General features: G+C 39.0%; 1 protein-coding gene across 6 annotated transcripts in view; it reads left to right on the plus strand.

Moving 5' to 3' along the window:
• The window catches only part of tenm1 (teneurin transmembrane protein 1), a 2,412,691-nt gene that overhangs the window by 2,225,766 nt on the left and 167,945 nt on the right, over nucleotides 1-18,980 (plus strand). For all 6 annotated transcript variants that reach the window (XM_043704862.1, XM_043704861.1, XM_043704865.1 and 3 more), the window contains 3 exons: nucleotides 13,488-13,673; nucleotides 13,786-13,812; nucleotides 16,792-16,938. In XM_043704862.1, coding sequence (XP_043560797.1) covers nucleotides 13,488-13,673; nucleotides 13,786-13,812; nucleotides 16,792-16,938 — 360 coding nt within the window. The remainder of the gene's footprint in view (nucleotides 1-13,487; nucleotides 13,674-13,785; nucleotides 13,813-16,791; nucleotides 16,939-18,980) is intronic.

An 18,980-nucleotide genomic window follows, 5' to 3' on the forward strand; every position in this document is an offset into this window, starting at 1 on the left:
GACTAAGGGGGACAGGACGGTGTCAAGGTAGACTAAGGGGGACAGGACGGTGTCAAGGTAGACTAAGGGGGACAGGACGGTGTCAAGGTAGACTAAGGGGGACAGGACGGTGTCAAGGTAGACTAAGGGGGACAGGACGGTGTCAAGGTAGACTAAGGGGGACAGGACGGTGTCAAGGTAGACTAAGGGGGACAGGACGGTGTCAAGGTAGACTAAGGGGGACAGGACGGTGTCAAGGTAGGCCTTGGTTAGGGGGGTGGGCCACAATCAGTTCTGAGGGTCAGCTCATTGAAAGTCAAGGAGAGCTATCAGGGGCCACTGCAGTCGTAGGAATGTTGGGATTGAAGGTAGCTTGGACAGGACGGTGTCAAGGTAGGCCTTGGTTAGGGGGGTGGGCCACAATCAGTTCTGAGGGTCAGCTCATTGAAAGTCAAGGAGAGCTATCAGGGGCCACTGCAGTCGTAGGAATGTTGGGATTGAAGGTAGCTTTCCCCAGGAGGGATAATAATTCTGAAGGGAGACAACTTAGCATATCAGGTGGGGAGACAACAGTGCAATGGAGGGCATGAGTTACTGTGATGTCTTGAGTGGGCGTGGGTTAGGAGGCATGGGTGGATTAATCAGTCATAATCAGCCTGACTTTGAAGGGGAAGATACTGCAGAATAGTAAGTGATGACAAGATATCAGTAATCATACAGCTATTTGTGCAATCTACTGTATTTGTGCAATGTGACCTCTGCTGCATACGTCAGAATAAGGTCCCTGTGTCAAAAGTTCATGTAGAAGCAATCCACAGCCCTCCTTTCTGTATCCTCATGCCCCATTCAATGGGGGACTGTACCAAGCCATAATTTGTGCATGATGTGAATGTTGACTTCACACATTGTTAAGGTCCTGCTCTGTTCCTGGTATGCTTCAAGGAGATTAGTTGACATCATGACCAATGGTTCAGGAACAGCCATGGTCATTGTTTCTGTGGCCATGGTGCAATGAAGGCTAGAGAAATTGAGGAAGAACGAATTAGGCAGCAAGCAGAGGATCAGAAGAAACCACAAGTGGCTCCCAAACATCCTTCACATGAAGAAGTTGCAGCAGAAGGTTCTCACAGGAGACCCAGCATCTATCATTCTTGATATTGTTTCCTCCAGATGAATAAGGTCCAATTTCACCACAGACCGAGGGTGTTCCAGAATACTGACACAAAACTATTGCCAGCTGATGGAACAGGACCTGTGCCAACAAAGCTGATTCCCCCAAGATGCTGGACACTATAAACTGTACAAGCATTGTGTTGGGAGTGCTATATTATCTAACTTTATTAGCAGAAAATGGCTCAATTCAGTTAACGTACAAGTCAACCATGATTATCAGATTTGTAGAAATCTGAACCAGGTACCCTGAGAACAGGTATAATGTCGATATCCTATGAACTCCAGTGATCTTGTTTCATTTCAAGGGCTGATACCTTACAGGGATGGTTACTGGAAGACAAAGGCTACCCTTTCGAATCACAACTGACAATTCTGTTATGTCTCCCCTGACTGAAGCTGAACACAGTTACAACACAGCCCATTCTTCATCCAAGGCTCTGGTGGAGCTGATGATAGACCTCCTGAAGATGAGGCTCTGATGCTAAGCTTGATATGCGAGTTCTTGCAGTTCTTGGATAGTATGTACAACATAATCTAATAAGTGTTTTCAAAATCATGAGTAGGCTTAATAGAATAGGTAGGAAGAAAGTATTTACATTCATACAAGGACTAAGAACCAGAGGACACAACTTCAAATTGATATGCTAAAGCAGCACAGAAATATAGAAAATAGGAGCAACAATAGACTATTTGGTCCTTCAAGCCTACGCTGCCATAAAATATGATTATGGCTGATCACCTAACTTAAAGTCCAGCTCTTACTATCTCCCCACAGCCTTTGGTCCCTTTAGCCCTAAGAATTATATCTAAGTCCTTCTTGAAATCAACATTTTCACACAACATTTGGATAGGGTATAGAATATATTGCCTGGAAATGTGGTGGAGGCAAATTCAAGAGATATACTGAAGACCAAATTGAATGATTATTCAGATACAAGTAATGTCCAAGGATGTGGGAGAGAAGCTGGAAGCTAGCAATAGGTAATGATGCTTATTTGAAGAGCCAGTACAGACATGATGGTCAACGAGCCTCCTTCTGCACAATAACAGTTCTGTGATTATATAATCCCAGCATCTGGGCTCAGCACAAAAGGAGCTGACAAAGAGGAGATATGATGGATGCTGAAGATCTGGCAAAGCAACAGCAGTTTCTCAGCAGGAAGATGAAGACATTGAAAAGAAGTAATATCACCTTCTGCATGACATAGCGTTGGAGCATCATGAACAGCAAATCAGACAGGACTTAAATGACAGCATTGCAATAGACACGAGATAGGTGCAGTAATCGCTCATTGACTGACTGTAAATTTCTTGTTCCTCAAATAACAAGCAGTTTCTGTCTGTTCCCAAAAGCAAATGCAACTCTTTTTCATTTGTTTCTCATTTTTTGTTGTTACTGTTCAAAAGTGAAAATTTTCAACCATTTAAATGTTTGCAGTAAATGACGCTTGAATATTGAATAATAAGATGATGTTAGGCTGCTATGATGGGGTGACACTAAGGACAGGAATCTGTGTAGCTTTGTTCTTATAGCTGCTGTTACAATGTCGATCAGACTGGTGATATTTTTTATTTATTTATTGGATGTGGGCATCACTGGCTGAACCAGCATTTATTGCCCATTCCTAATTGCTCAGAGGGCAGCTAAGAGTCAACTACTGAAGTCTGGGTCACATGTAGGTCAGACATATAAGGATGGCAAATTTCCCTAAAGGACATTAGTGAACCAGATGGAATTTTATCCTGATGATCAGCAATGGTTTTATGGATAGTATTAGTCTCTCAATTCCATGTTCTTAGTGAATTCAAATTCCAACATCTGCCATGGCCCAACTCGAACCCAGGTCCCAAGAACACTATCTGGTATCTGGATTAATAGTCTCCTGATCACACCACAAGGCCATCACCTACCCATTATGTGAAATAGCAATACATGTATGCATGTGCACTTGTATTTGACATTAAAGTGTCAGCCATGCCACCTATGTGCCTTAAGGAACATTTTCTTTTTGATCCCCTCCCACTATGTGCACTGTGAAGGGCAACTCCTGGCTGGCAGCACTTGTATGGGGCAGGAAGTTTAGTAGGATGTGAAGAGCTAGCACAGATTTAATTGGACCAAAGAGCCTTTTTCAAGTGTTGTGGACCTCTATGACTTTATAAGCTGGTACACAACTGGACTTTAACTATGATACAATCACTAGGAATCCCAGGAAGCCCCAGCTTTGACGAGTACTTCTACCAATTTCTGGTAAAATTCAGCCTTTCTCTTTTACTGTCTCTGACTTTTCTGGTTATAACTAGTGACAATTCTTGTAGTTTTTGTAAAAATATATGTGGCAGGCCAAATCATTTGCAACAATCATTAAAATGTATTTAAAATTCAGGTCACTTATCTTTTGTAATGGCTTCATGGGAATGTAACTATTAAACTATACAGCAAACTCTCAGCTCATTCTCTGACCTGTGCTGAGTTAACTGCAATTAGTCTTAATGGATTTCAAGACCGGGAGAGAGATGAGCACAGCTGTACTGATATTAGTTAGATTTTCCCGCACCTGGTTGTTCTCCTATGACTACTTTTCGCAAGGTCTGATGGTTGGATCATTGAATGAGGGCAGGATGAAATGTGGCTCTTCTGACTTTCAAGGGAAATCAAGCTGTCAACATTTAGCATCTGGAATGGTGGGTGAGGATCAGTGAGGGTTTGCAGGTTATTGATCCTGGTTGACCATACCCCAGAAGCAGTCAGCACATTCTGTAGAGAAAAAAGTGAAATGCATTATCAATATTCTTTTAATGACAGGGGTTCCATTTCCAAGTTGATCCTCTGTATATATTGTGGAATAGCAAGTAGAAATTTTAAAACATGGAGGTAGCGGGGTAGGAGGAACAACATACTAAGGCTAATAAGTCAATTAGATACTGCTGAGACACTAAAGTCTGATTAGAATGATCATGGAGGCTTATGAACTATTGTGTGACCAATATGATGGTAGTGTTTTGAGCTTATTGGCAAGGCTCAGTCAAAAGCCAAATCTAACATAAATGACAGAAAATTGACAAAGTTTAATCCCAAGGCCAGAAACAATGTAATAGGTGCTGGGACATTGAATAAATTTAAGGATGCAATAGACAGGTTCTTAATTAGTTATGGTAATAGTAGTAAAAGGATTGTGGAGAGCAGCTGGGAAAGTGGAGTTGAGGCCAAGATGAGATCAACCATTATTGTATCAAATGGTGACAGGCTCGAAGAGTCGAATTGCCTATTCACGCGCCTACTTCTCTTGTTCTTATGTTCTAATCGGTCGATCACACCATGAAACAAGCTTTGCAAAGGAAGCTGCTCACTTCTTTTAAGCCGTTTTGTAATGTGTAGCTCTTACTTTATATCTTACGAGTTCGCTGTTTCTATGTTACTTTGATTTTGTTGTTCAAAAGAAATTCAGAGAAGTTCTTTGAGCCTTTCTGATGCATCCTTAGCAGTGTACTTCATCTCATACATGAGACTGTGCAATCAAGTTCTGTCACTGAACACACTTCTGTGAAGTTACAGTAGCCCCCTGGGCATATGCCTATGTTCTTCTCCAGAACCTGCAAGTAATCAGGCAGATGTATTTGCTTCTTAACTACTTTAACAGAACACATCCTTACACTGCATTCATGGTTTTCATACATTGGCGTGCTCAAACAAAAAATCCGAAAAGATTCATTCGCAAAGCCAGAAACATATCTGCAACCAGAAATGTAAACCAGCTCCAGCACAGGCACAGCTTTGTCAATGGCTCTGATGATTACAGCCATATTGATTTTTGTATGGCAGGCTCCATTCAGGCGAGTGTGAGAGATCTCAATTGCATTTCCTAGTCTTCAATATGCATTTGCTTCGAACAGGTCATTTAGATATTGTTTGGCAGTATCACTGATTTCATCAATTTTCCTCTGAAAAATAGTTAAAAGAAAGAAAGGAAAGAATTTCCCCTCACACAGTTTAATGGAATTCTTTTAAGTGCAGAGCATAACTAACTGGACCAACAGGCCATAAGTGCCTAACTTGTACTCCATTCATGAATGCACAGGGCTAACACTCCATGAATGCTTGTCATCTGTGACTTGAGGATCAGAATTATTGGCAACTTAATGCCCTGACAATGCCTGTGATCCTTCATCTTGACAAATGTCAAATCGTTTCAAGGGCTGAGAAGAATGAAAGGATGTTTGTTAGGCTCCTGCCACTACAGCATTGCCAAAAGAGAAGGCCTGAGGAGAGGAGAGAGTTCCATCAGAGTTGCTGCCAGGATTTTCAAGCTGTTTCATCAAGATCTGGTGAAGTACTGCCAATAGAGTAAATACAGCAATGAGGAATTGTCTAACTTCTATTACCCAGTGTCTTGACTAATGCTGTTGTGCAAAGGCATTCAATTATGGAACAAACAGAAAAAGACAGGTTGCAGTAAATAAAAGAAGGTGGTATCCACCACAAGATAGAGAAATTGGATGTGTAATGGACATCTTAATCTGAAAAAGTCTACAGAGAAACTGAAAGAGAAGAATTCATTTAATTATGCCTACAATTGGCACCAGGCATCTTCACAGATGCTGAAATAAAGTATCCTCATCAATCATCAAGATAGATGAATGGACATAATTTGTCCAATACTTTTGATGTGGCTCATACCAGACAAGTTCCAGGACTCTCATGTAAACATTAGCTTCCATAATACATCATGTTGATGCTCACTTTAGTAGAGACGAGTGGTCTGTGTCTTTTATCTTTTCACCTCATACTAAGCAGTCCCCCAATCAAAGGATAAAATGTTGATGAATTTAGTAAGAATATCTGCTGAAACTGAACTGATCTGCAATAACTGATTTCTCATAGTTTTCCTGTGGCTGCTTGGGCCTGTAGCTTTAGCACAAATCTCAAAAAACTTGAGTAGAATGCCTGAGGGGTTTGGATGTGGCCTCACCCTGAGAGAAACTATTATTACATGTGATAGTTCCTGACACAGCTCTGATTCTGGACTCTCATTCAACAAATGTACAGATCTGTGTAAGGAGGGAGGGACTAGTGGATTTTAAAGTACCTCTTGAAACTTTGTGTGAAGTCTCCAGCTGATTCTGTCATATGCTGAGTCCATTCAAAGCAGACTACTTTTGCCCAACATTTGTATAGTGATAAGTCAGAGGATTAGTTATGGTAGCTATGCCTGTGTTTGACCAATAAGGGATCCAGTGCAGTAGACCACTTCTTGTAGCAGTTTTCACAACTTGCTGCTGCTTGGTATTCCCAAAGGTGGCCTGTAAATGCTCTCATATGCAATTCCTGTGAAATCTAAAAATCTTTGCTCAGCGAATCAAGCAATCTTCAAGTTGACTCTCCTCCAACAATAACAATTTGCATTTATATTGAACCATTAACAAAGAAATTATGTCTTGTGTAGCTTTGCACAAATGTTATTAGCCATATATTCACACCAAGTAAAAGAAGAGAGCAGAAGAAGGGATGACTAAATGTTTGGTCAATTAAATGAGTTGAAAGGATGGTTTAATGGCAGGTAAAGAGATGAGGAGATTAAAAGGTTCATGGCCAGAATTAAAACTAGAAGTAACAATGATGTGCCTGAAAATTTGGCAAGGATGGGTGGCTATCAGAATAGATATATGCTACGTCGGTTGAAATGGGTGTTATTTCTGTCAGACGGACAATGAGGATAGAAGTTTAGCTTAGGCTCAAATGGAATTCCCATGTGATGAATATTCTGGGTCAGCTAGATGCAGGGGCCAGATGGAGTTTGGAAATAATGGTAAGAATACAGAATTGTGGGTCACCGCAGACATAATTTCTGTTTTCTTCTTAATATTAAAGTGAGCTTGACATTTATTAGGAGGAATAGGATGCCACATCCTCGCTACAAAATATGTTGTGTAAATGAGTAGAGGGATATACAATTAAAGGTGTATTACAAATCTTTAAAAGTAATGCTATGGATTAATAAGGCCACAAAATGCAAACAAAGTACTCAAGTTCATTTTTAGAGGAATGGAATTGAAAGATCAGAAGTTCTGTGAATGTATATGAACCTTTGTTTAGAAAATCCTTGGTATAGTGTGTACTGTTCTGGACTCTATATTGTTGAAATGATATAGCAGCCCTGGAGAAAATGCAAAAAAAATTTATTAGAGTATGCCAAGGTACATCTTAGCCTTTAAGATATTATGTCACTACTTTTAATAATTTGTGACAGCATACTCCCAATCCCTGAAAACCTCCAATCTAGTTAATTTAAGCTGGAGTTCTTTTCTCCAGAAAGGGAAAATTGCAGGGTAACTGGTTTTTAAGACTATAGAGAATTTGATGAGAATAGACAAGCATATGTGATCCACTGGTGGGTGAGACCAGACTAAGAGGCAGTAAGTATAACAAAGTCACTAATAACATAGCAGAAATTCTCTGCTTAAAGAATGGTTTGAATATGGTACATATTTGCATAAAGGATAGCTGAGACAACTGGTATACCTGCCTTCAAGGGAAATTTGGTAAATACATGGCAGAAATATATAATTGAAAATGTTCTAAACAAATACATTTACTTTTCTACCTATCTTTATATGAACAGCAAATTTATCAACCACACTTGTGGTCCATTTGTCCAAGTATTTACAGTACAAACTCGATTATCCAAACATCGATTATCCAAATTTCGGATAATCCGAACAAGATCTCAAAGTCCTGATGCGTGGGTAAACTGTGTTATCCAAACATTCAATTATTCAAAAATTTGATTATCCAAATATAACACACCACCTGAGTCGTTCGGATAATCAAGGTTGCCCTGTATTATTAATTCTAAATAATGAAGTCCCACTTATATTTGTTTATGTTTATATGAATAAAGTTTGAAAATGATTGGTATGGCATATAAACAGTGGCATGAAGTTTTTTACACTGAATGTGCTGTTCTTCTGCTGTGAATATTTCCGAACTAAATAATACCAAGTACAGGAGACATTCAGAACTTCAATGTATTCAGTGGGTCATAGGAAGATTTGTTACAAAAAAAAACAGAAAATGTTGGACTTAATCAGCAGGTCAGGCAGAATTTGAGGAGAGAGAAATGAAGTTGAAATTTCAGGTTAATAGCCTTGTAATGTTGGGCTGGATTATATGCTGAGAGTGGATTTCCTGAATTCAGCATAAATATTGAGGCAGCTACATCTGCCTCTGCTTCACTAGTACTCCATATTTTAAACTTCAATCCATGAACCTTTAGTTAATATGAGGTGCAAAATCATCCCTCTCCAGGATTAGGTCCAACCTTATGGAGTTACTCAGAGTTAGGCAGTGTCACCATGAGTAGTCGTCATTGCTTGTATTGTGGGAGACTCTGAAGGAAGACCAACAGTGAATGGTCTGGAACTCCAGTCAGTCTGAGATCTTGACAGAACCAGGGCAGTGGGGGGAAGACCCTTATGAGGATGATGGAGAGTATGTTGGATAAGGTGGAGATGGGAGCAGGAAGAGTTAACATATGGAGGAAAAACTACAGACAGAGGCGAGCAATTGAAACTGGGAGCCAGGCAGGACATACACACCACTCCTCCTGTAAATGGCCATCAGTTCACAAAGTCAGATGTGCCAAGCTGCAGATGTAGGCCTCTCTTGCTGCCCATTAAGCCTGAGCGATAGTGGAATGGGGCTTTTCATAAGGCCTCGATTGGACTTTCTCATCCAAAAACCCGTAGTGAGAGTGGGCACATACAGGCTAACAGCAGGTTTACTGATGATGGCATTCTGCCCTAGTTATGAGTCCATGTGTCTGCTTTCCCACCTGTAAATTCCAGTTTGTTAACACTGTTTCTCTTGCCGCAGGTGCTGCTCTACCTGCTGAGTATTTTCAACATCGTCTGTTTTTATTTAAATTAATTGCCTTTATATTTTGAGAGATGGTCAGCCTTTTTTGAACATAGGAGGACAAGAAATAGCAGCAGAAGTAGGTCATTTGGCCTCATGAGCTCATTCTGCCATTTAATGAGACCATGGCTGATCTTCCATATCAACACCATTTTCCTACACTATTCCATATCCTTTGGTATCCTTATTATCTCGAAGCCTGTAAGTCTCTATCTTGAATGTACTCAATGACTGAGTCCTCTAGAATAAGAAATTCCAAAGAATTACCATAGTTTCTTGGCATTGGCACCATATTATTAGTGCCACCGACAATTTAAAACACCCAGAGATATTATTGATTAAATAATTAAGTCTTCTTTTAATTTCAATTTCTCCTTTTGATTTGAATATTTGCTTTGAAAGAGCATGCAGACGGGAAAATGTTTTGAAGGAGTTGCTCAGCCCATTGGCATGTGCGAGATAAATGAACCCACATTGATATAATAGAATTGCTGAAACGCCTGCAGTTAATCATTGTGCCTATTTATAATTCAACTCCTCCACACTGGTGGATTCATTGAATCTACAAATCAGTTCAACAAACAGTATATTAAATAAAAATGCTCAAAAGATGAGCACAACTGGATAGAGGAAAATGCTGGTTGTCATCTATCTGTAGTGCCTTTAATTCCTGTAAAAGAAATAACACTGGTGAGAATAATTATACTCACCTCATATTCTTACACATGAACTTTCTATCAGAGATTATGTTGCAAAAAGAAGGAAGAAGTTTAGTTGGTTTGAATTTCCTTTCCATTGATGAGGCCAATTGTTCCCCTTAACCTTGATACAATACCATTGTAACACACACAAGAAAATGAATTTTACAGCCTAGTACTAAAGCACTGGCTTGAGGTGTAGTGGTACTCCTCTGGGCAAGGAGCTCTTTGCCTTCATCCTATGCAAGGAGATGGTGGCCATGGAAGGTTTCTTTTATAATGTGTGCAAGCAGGCTGATTGTCACCCTGCAAATTCTTCCAGTAAACCTGCTATTAGCGGGCAAGATTTCTATTCAGCCAATCCGCAGAAGGAAATGGCAAGAACACAGTGAGCCAGGCAGCATCAGCAGGTGGAGAAGAAGACATTTTGGATGTAACCTTTCCTCAGTTATACCCGAAACGTCGACTTCTCCACCTCCTGATGTTACCTGGCCTGCTGTGTTCTTCCAGCCTCAAGCCTGTCTACTTTGGATTTCAGCATCAGCAGTTTTGTTTTATCTCTATTTTACCAATAAGCATGGGTGAACCAAATAGAAATCTATGGCCTGGCCCTCTGAAAGGAGGATGGGAAGAAAAGACAGACTGGCTAAAGCAGTACCTTTTCTCCTCAGTGGGAGCTAGGATTCACCTTTTGAAAAGATTAGAATACACTATAGCTTAGTGCCGAATAGAAAGATCAATCATTGTGATGGAAATGAGCTGTTTAAGATTGCTTGTAAGTGACCTGACATGGAAATGGACTTGTAATACATAGAAAAGAACAACTTAACATAGAAATTAGCAAGAACGTTTTCAGCTTTTTTTCATTTAACATTTATCTAATAAATGTTAAATGATAGAGATCGTGGTTTATTCCCTGTTCGTATTTAAGATACAAAGGCCAATTTTACAGTTCTTTAAAGTGAGAAAGCTGTGTGCAACTGATGCACAGGGTATATTGTATTGCAAAAGCAGAATCTGTGTTAATACTTCTCCAGGACTCCCAGCTTAATTCTAGTTTAATCTGTTTGATCAAGCTGAAATATTTCTGTTCAATCCCCGAGTGAAGAGAGATTTGAATGAAAAAAATTAAATACAGGGACAACATAATTTAGCAGGTTTTATGCTAGTCTTACTCTCTTTTCTGTGTGAGTTCATTTTAAACAGGAGTGGAGAAAACTTCACAGATTGAAACATTCTTAAATAAATTCTGGGAGTTGGTTCATTAAATTGGCTTTTGTGAATTTTTCATTTTCTTCATCAAATTTTTTGGATCAAGTTTCCAAATTCTTTGGTTATGTACTCCTATCCTTTCAGAACTTAGCAGTTAATAAAATAGCATGTTCCATTGGTTGTTCATAAAATGCAGATTACAGTCCATAGCCAAATCATACTTGCACAGTACAAAATATCAACTGTTAGATGTGATCTTGTAATTAAGGAATACCTAACTCAATCTTGAGTGCACTAATAATTACAGTGACAACGAATTTAAGATATTCAATCAAGCTTATAACATGGCGTGCCTATGCTTGATAGAAGCGATATACATTCATATGTCAGGACATGTTATTGCAAAGGAACAGGTTCAAGGCATTTACCTTTTTTAGAATTACCTGGGAATTGGAGAATCTATATTTCCCTGTTGCTTTCTTCACGGTAATATCTCAGTCAATCAAAGTTGCCAGCCAATAAGCTCACTTTTCTCTTATTGTAAAATAGTTGTGATTGTTTGAAATTTGCTATTCTTGTGTTTGTCCTGATGAGTGCAAATTGAAAACCTTAATCAACATGTCTCTCTTTTCAGCACTGTTTGAGGGTTAATTTGTCTTTTGTTCCCCAAAAGTCTTTAAGAAAGAGAAATTCAATGCTCAGAATTTTTATTTCAATCAAGGCTAAGATTTATTCAATTGCTTTAACAATCTAAAGAAGCATGTATGAATAAAAATAATTGCAATCGTAAAAAGTTAAAGCATTGCAGGAGGCAATTTGCTTCAGCTCTTTGCTCAAACAATCTGAAACTAATCCCATTGACCTGCTCAGTCATTGCCTTGTGTTTTACAGTCCTTCAATTATCTATCAAATTTTCACTTAAAAGAGGCACTGGTTTAATTCCTTGTGGCAAATCCTTTTAAGTTCCAGCAAGTTTCTGCATAAAAACAATTCTGACAGTTACTGTCCTCTAATTGATTATTTTAAATTTATGATACTTATGATACTGATTTCCAAGCAGAGCATTTTTTTTCCTTTATGAACACTATCACAGTTCTTCATGATTGAAAAATCTCTATTAGATCTGGAAAAATCTGGCTAAATAACCTCTTAACCATGTCTGTTCCAGTTCTGTTCTCCTAATCATGGATTTAGGGAAAGGTTAGACAGGTATGCAGGTATATTACAGGTCATTAACCAGTGGAAAGCAAGCAGAAGAAAAAAATGTATAAACATTGATCAAATGAGTAAAATTAGGGAGAATCATAATCAAGGGACATTTTAATGCCCACATTACCCCACCCCTGCAAAGTGCAATCAAACTGAACAAACAATGAAAAGATAAGAATTTTTAGTGGGCCCAAGATTCTTTTCTGACTGTAATATGTTAGCACCTCAACATGGCTGAAGGCTTCATTGCCAGACTAGTAATGGGAAAGAAATCAATACAGATCAGAAGATATGAGCCTGCGACATGCACAGGAAGTTGTGATCATATTATATTAATTTTTATGATAATTGCAAGAGATATAAGCTATACACAAATCAAAGTATTATTTTTCAAATAACATTTGTGAGGATGGAGGAATGAGGGAGAGTAAGATTTTACCTAAGAGATGAAATACCAGCTGATAATACAGAAAAGATAAATATAATTTCTGCTAAAATTAAGACAAACTAGCCAAGAATGCATACAAATAAGGGCAAAGATTGATTTGATGTTCCTTGAGGTCAATGTGACAATTTCTCTGATTATGATGAGTGTAAGTTTTGTGAGAATAAACCATGAAGCTTTCCTTTCTGAGTACGCCTTCCAATCTCTATTCACACCATCACTAAAAAAAAACTTTAACTTCTGTAACACTGCCCAGCTTCTCCCCTGTCTCTGGAGATCCTCAGCAAAAAATCCTCATTAATGCCTTTGTTACTACGAGACTTAACAATTCCAATGTACTCCCTGGCTAGTCTTCTGCATTCTTCTCTTTATAAACTTCAGGTCGTCTTAAACTCTGCTGCCCATGTCTTATCTTGCACCAACTTCCATCCTTTCAGGGCATTCTAATCTGAGACAAATGAATAACTTAAAAAACCAATGCTGAACTAGGCCAACAAACATTAAACGAGCAGCTTCTAATATACAGCCACTGGGTATAGCATATTACCCTTAAAATGAGGTTAATAGTACAGCCATCTGTTTCCAGATTATACAGGGGTGTTACTTTCTGTTATTGCAGATAAATTAAATCTTTCTGTCGTAAATTTGGACCAAAGCCAAGCACTATAGCCAAATGTTCAGTTTTTTTTTCCAATTGTAAACTAGCAACAAGCCAATTGGCTTGCTTTAAAAATCCTCTCTGGTACTTTAATAAAACGCTTAACTTGGCATTTACCATGTGGCTAAAATGTGCTAAGTATAATGGGTCAAATGATTAAGATGTTAAAACAACAAATTGTTCTGTTGTCTCCTGCAGAAATTTGTGAGGTGGATTGTGGCAAGCATGGCATATGTTTAGATGGGTTATGCCACTGTGAGAAGGGTTGGGGCAGCCTAAATTGTGACCAGCATGAATGCCACCCACGTTGTACTGAACATGGAAAGTGTAAGGATGGCAAATGTCAGTGCAGTCCTGGCTGGGAAGGAGAGCACTGCACAGTTGGTAAGAAAAACCCAGATGTTTTATCATCTCAAAAATCAGACTGTTTTATCAATACTTTTCATTTTGTATTTTTCATGCCTCATATAGATTTTTTTTCTTTTCTGTTCTTAAGCACAACATTTGGATAATGTTGTAAAAGGTAAGAAGCAGTTTGTAATATACCTTCATCCATCTGCAGGGATGTGACCATAAGTCTGCTCACTGGGTCAGAAATCTTCACCCAATATTATTTTTCAGAATGAGTGTTTCTTTAAAATATTTCACTACATTTTAGAAAACAATGGCAAAACAGTTAAGGGTATTTACACATAAATGGAAATTAAAATTGGAAGAGATCTAAAACAGAAGACTAATTCACTCTCATCCATTTTACACCAAAGCATGGATGCAATGCTTTAACATGAGAGACACTCTTGGATATTTCGAAAATGTAGTGTTTATGGGTAGAAGGATTGTGCCACCATTCCTCTTTCCTTGAAACAGTCTAAGAAACTATTTGGTTTATAGGGGTCGAGGAATAACCGCTTGTGAATCTTAACAAGGAACAGCTCTCATTCTAACAATATATAACTAATTGCATGATAGTGTTGGGGCAGAGTGACTAAATGAAGCACTCAACACCAAGATCCATTTCAATCATCAAAGAGTTTATTGTTTTACTCTGGTGGGGAGAAAGCCTCTGGCAGTCCAGGGATTTCCCCATTGAACAAGAGGAAACATATATTCTTTATACATTTGCTTTCAGCCTGCTGTTGGCTGTTACAAACTGATCACGTTATGAATTAATTACAGGCATATTCAGGCAGGTTAATCATGTGAACACTGAAAGAAATGCAAATGCTGTAAATCAGAAACAAAATCAGAAATTGCTAGAAAAGCTCAGCAGGTCTGGCAGCATCTATGGAGAGAAATCAGAGTTAATGTTTCGGGTTGAGTGACCCTTCCTTTGAAGCAAGGGTCACTCGACCTGAAACATTAACTCTGATTTCTCTCCGTAGATGCTGCCAGACCTGCGGAGTTTTTCCAGCAATTTCTGTTTCTGTTTGAAGGTTAACCATATGACTGTATGATCAGTCCATAGACAGCTTTTGGTCATCCCGTAGTGTTTACCAGAACCTCTTATCACTTATCCTTGGGCCTTCACAAGGCATCTTGTTCAACCACATTCCAGACTTTGCTCCTGCACCAGTTAGTTATTCAGTGCTCCCCTTTTAATAGGAAGGGGGTTCCTTCTCTCTGCCTTCGACAGGATATCCACAGGAGTGCAGCTAAATCCCCAAAAGCCTGTATATTTATAAACTCGATTTTTGATATATATCATTTGGCTACAGTTATTTGGGAGTCTTAGCCGATGTGGGTCAGACTCTTCCCTCCTATCCCATGATCACTGCAAGCTTTGAAGTTTAAAAACAGATGTAGTGTTTTGAACTTTGACTCCTTTCTAGTTTTCTCTGATGTATTACTTATATTACTCTCACTGTACTGTCCTGCACCTCTCTACATATTTTCACATTTAACCCTTTTGAGTGTAATGTGCATTCAGAGTGTAATGCTAAAATTTTCCAGTAACCCGCTGAATTGTTCTCATACATTTATCCAGTTTATTGCAACAAAAAACAATAGGTTACTTCTTTTATATAATCCAGAAGTATGGATATTTCACTTTTTCCGATGTCTCAAAGGTGATATCATAACTAAGGCACAAATAAGTATCCTCATTCACAGAACTGCTTGTACTTGCAGAACGGACCGACAGTTAGTTTTTATTAACTTAATTTGTGTCCCATGAAAGCAACCCAACAGATGAATAAAGTCAAATTAGCGTAAGATTAATTAAAACCATTATAGAATACATGTTCTGGTCAGTGAGCAAGCCTCCAGAAAGGATCATCAGTATTTGCAAGTACATTGAAAATAACAAGGCAATGACAATAAAATTAATCAAATGAGTAAACAAAAATGTATTAGTGTTCTAATTCATTGCTCATGGTATGAGTTGGTGGCACAATATGTTCGGGAGTTGACTCTTTGAATGGTGAGTCCCCAGTCTTTAGAGAACATGGGCAATTTTCCTAGAAAAGTAAGAGAAAATAGGAAGAAATTACAGTTTATCAAATCTTTTAAATATCACCAAGATCTGTGAACAGATTTCTTACTCAGGTTGAGGCAGGACTCAGTAGGATAGAGGTACAAATGTAATTTGAAGGATAATTGATAAGAATCCAAACATTGCACTTAATTTTACTTCCAAAATAAAAGGGATGATTGGTGTTAGAACTTGTTTACATATTTTAAGTAATTAGTCAATATCAGTGAATGAGTTCACATATAAATTTAAATAGCCAAAATGCACATGAGATCAATATATTCTTGTGTAATTTATTCAATCTATCCCATCGTCCCAGACCCTTGGACAAGGCAACAACATTTTCTCGGCAGAAGTGGGTACTGCAGTTGCTGGAGATTAGAGTCAAGCCTAGAGTGGTGCTGGAAAAGCACAGCAAGTCAGGCAGCATCTGTGGAGCAGGAAAATCGATGTTTCGGGCAAAAGCTTTTGCCCGAAACGTTGATTTTCCTGCTCTTCAGATTCGACCTCACCTGCTGTGCTTTCCCAGCACCACTCTAAGCTTGACAACAACATTTTCTACTTAGTATAAGGTACATTGTTTCCTACACTCAGGAAAACGAACGCATATCAGATGGCCATTTTGCCAAGCACTTTGATAAGTACAAATGTGCACATCCATTGCTCACAGCTACATTTCTGTGCTTTCAATTGGCTGATGTATCTTTGATATTGTCACATGTCCAGCGATGCTCAAGGATTGGCTATGTATGAATTGTTACCTTACTTGTTGCTTCCAGAGTGTTTGAATCACTTTCTATTTGGTGTTTTAAAATAAGGGATGTGCCTTTTTAACTAGGTCAATATATTTTTCTTCATCGAAACAAAGTACTGGTGTTGTATTATCTTCTGTCTAATTGCTACTGTGTCACTGTTTAACTAAAAACGTTTTGTTTATGTATATCTTATTTTTCATATATATATATATCTTAAGGATATAACATTGATGCAGTGGTCACTGCTTTAATGTTTTTCTTTTTATAATTCTGACAGAGGGATGTCCTGGTTTGTGCAATGGAAACGGGAGGTGTACATTGGATCAAAATGGATGGCATTGTGTTTGTCAAGCCGGCTGGAGTGGAATGGGATGTAATGTCATCATGGAAATGGTGTGCGATGATAAGAGAGACAATGATGGAGGTACAGTATTTCATTAATCGAATTCTTAATTGAAATGGCACGTCATTTTAACTCATTATTGTAAGAAATATTATCCTAATCTTTCACCAAAGTTCTTACTTTTGCTGTAATTTGGCTTCTATTCTGACCAATCCCTGGATGACATTCCCCAATTTATTATGACTCCAGATGGGCCTCCCCCAAATCATTACAAACCGAAGGGAGGAGGGAGGAACTTGCTTTCCTACTTTATTTAACCCACACCTCACCTTGCTCACAACAAGGATAACTCAAGAGAAGGGGTCCCTTCTCTTAAGGATTCCTTTCCCAGTTTCAATATATTTGAAAGGAGCATTTTATTCCAGGTTTTCTTGGGGTAAGGAAAGAATGATTTCATTCATTAATAAAATACAAGAAAAAATAGTAAAATGCCAAAGATTAGAGATGCACAGATTAGAGGTGGGAAGGGAGAAAACACATGGATGGTACTTGAACTATCATAACACTCAAGGTGATGGGGCAAGTGCCTTGTCATAGTGTCATGGAGACATACAGCATGGAAACAGACCCTTCAGCCCAACTCGTCCATGTTGACCAGATATCCTCACCTAATCTAATCCCATTTGCCAGCATTTGGCCCATATCCTTCTAAACCCTTCCTATTCATATACTCATCCAGATGTCTTTTAAATGTTGTAATTGTACTAGCCTCCACCATGTCCTCTGGCAGCTCAGTCTATGCATACAACACCTTCTGCGTGAAAAAGTCACCCCTTAGGTCCCTTTTAAATTTTTCCCCTCTCACCCGAAACCTACACCCTCTAGTTCTGGACTCCTCCAACTCAGTGAAAAAGCTTTGTATATTTACCCTATCCATGTTCCTCATGATTTTATAAACCTCTATAAGGTCACCCCTCACCCTCTGATGCTTCAGGGAAAACAGTCCCAACTTATTCAGCCTCTCCATATCGCTCAAATTCTCTGACTCTGACAAACATTCTTGTAATTTTTTTCTGAACACTTTCAAGTTTCACAACATTTTTCCAGTAGGAGAGTGACCAGAACTGCACACAATATTCCTTATGTAGTTTAGATAGGTCAGCACAGCCTCAATGAGCCAAAGTACCTCTTCTGTGCTCTATAACTTTGTGACATAACATTTGAAAAAGATATAAAAATCAGTCTTTGACTTGTCCATGATAAGTAGATAGTGAAATGTTGCCATTAAATTGGATGGTTCTGATAGCACAAACATTAGCAGTAGAGCAGTTAGTCTGGAGATTCTTGGTTCTCTAAGTTAAATGGTGGCTTTGTTGAACGACACCTTGTTTCCAACAATCAGTGAAAGAGAGAAGAGTGGCTTTTCTATTTAGTTACAAATGCAGGAGTGTCTCGTGGATGTTCTTCAGATGTGACCTTCACAGCATACACCCAGTCCTTTTGAACTAGAACACCAGAAGACCATACAGAGACATGGCCCCAGATGCTTGGTTTACCCAATCTAATGTGTAGTCCTGGAAGGTGAAAACATGTCTTCTGCCCATAGAGTCATAGAGTCATAGAGATGGACAGCATGGAAACAGACCCTTCGGTCCAACCCGTCCATGCCGACCAGATATCCCAACCCAAACTAGTCCCACCTGCCAGAACCCGGCCCATACCCTCCAAACCCTTCCTATTCATATACCCATCCAAATGCCTCTTAAATGTTGCAATTGTACCAGCCTCCACCACATCCTCTGGCAGCTCATTCCATACACGTATCACCCTCTGCGTGAAAAAGTTGCCCCTTAGGTCTCTTTATATCTTTCCCCTCTCACCCTAAACCTATGCCCTCTGGTTCTGGACTCCCCGACGCCAGGGAAAGACTTTGTCTATTTATCCTATCCATGCCTCTCATAATTTTGTAAACCTCTAAGATCACCCCTCAGCCTCCGATGCTCCAGGGAAAACAGCTCCAGCCTGTTCAGCCTCTCCCTTTAGCTCAAATCCTCCAACCCTGCAACATCCTTGTAAATCTTTTCTGAACCATTTCAAGTTTCACAACATCTTTCCGATGGGAA

The sequence above is a fragment of the Chiloscyllium plagiosum genome, chromosome 15 (genome assembly GCF_004010195.1).
Source record: "Chiloscyllium plagiosum isolate BGI_BamShark_2017 chromosome 15, ASM401019v2, whole genome shotgun sequence".
Taxonomy (NCBI): domain Eukaryota; kingdom Metazoa; phylum Chordata; class Chondrichthyes; order Orectolobiformes; family Hemiscylliidae; genus Chiloscyllium; species Chiloscyllium plagiosum.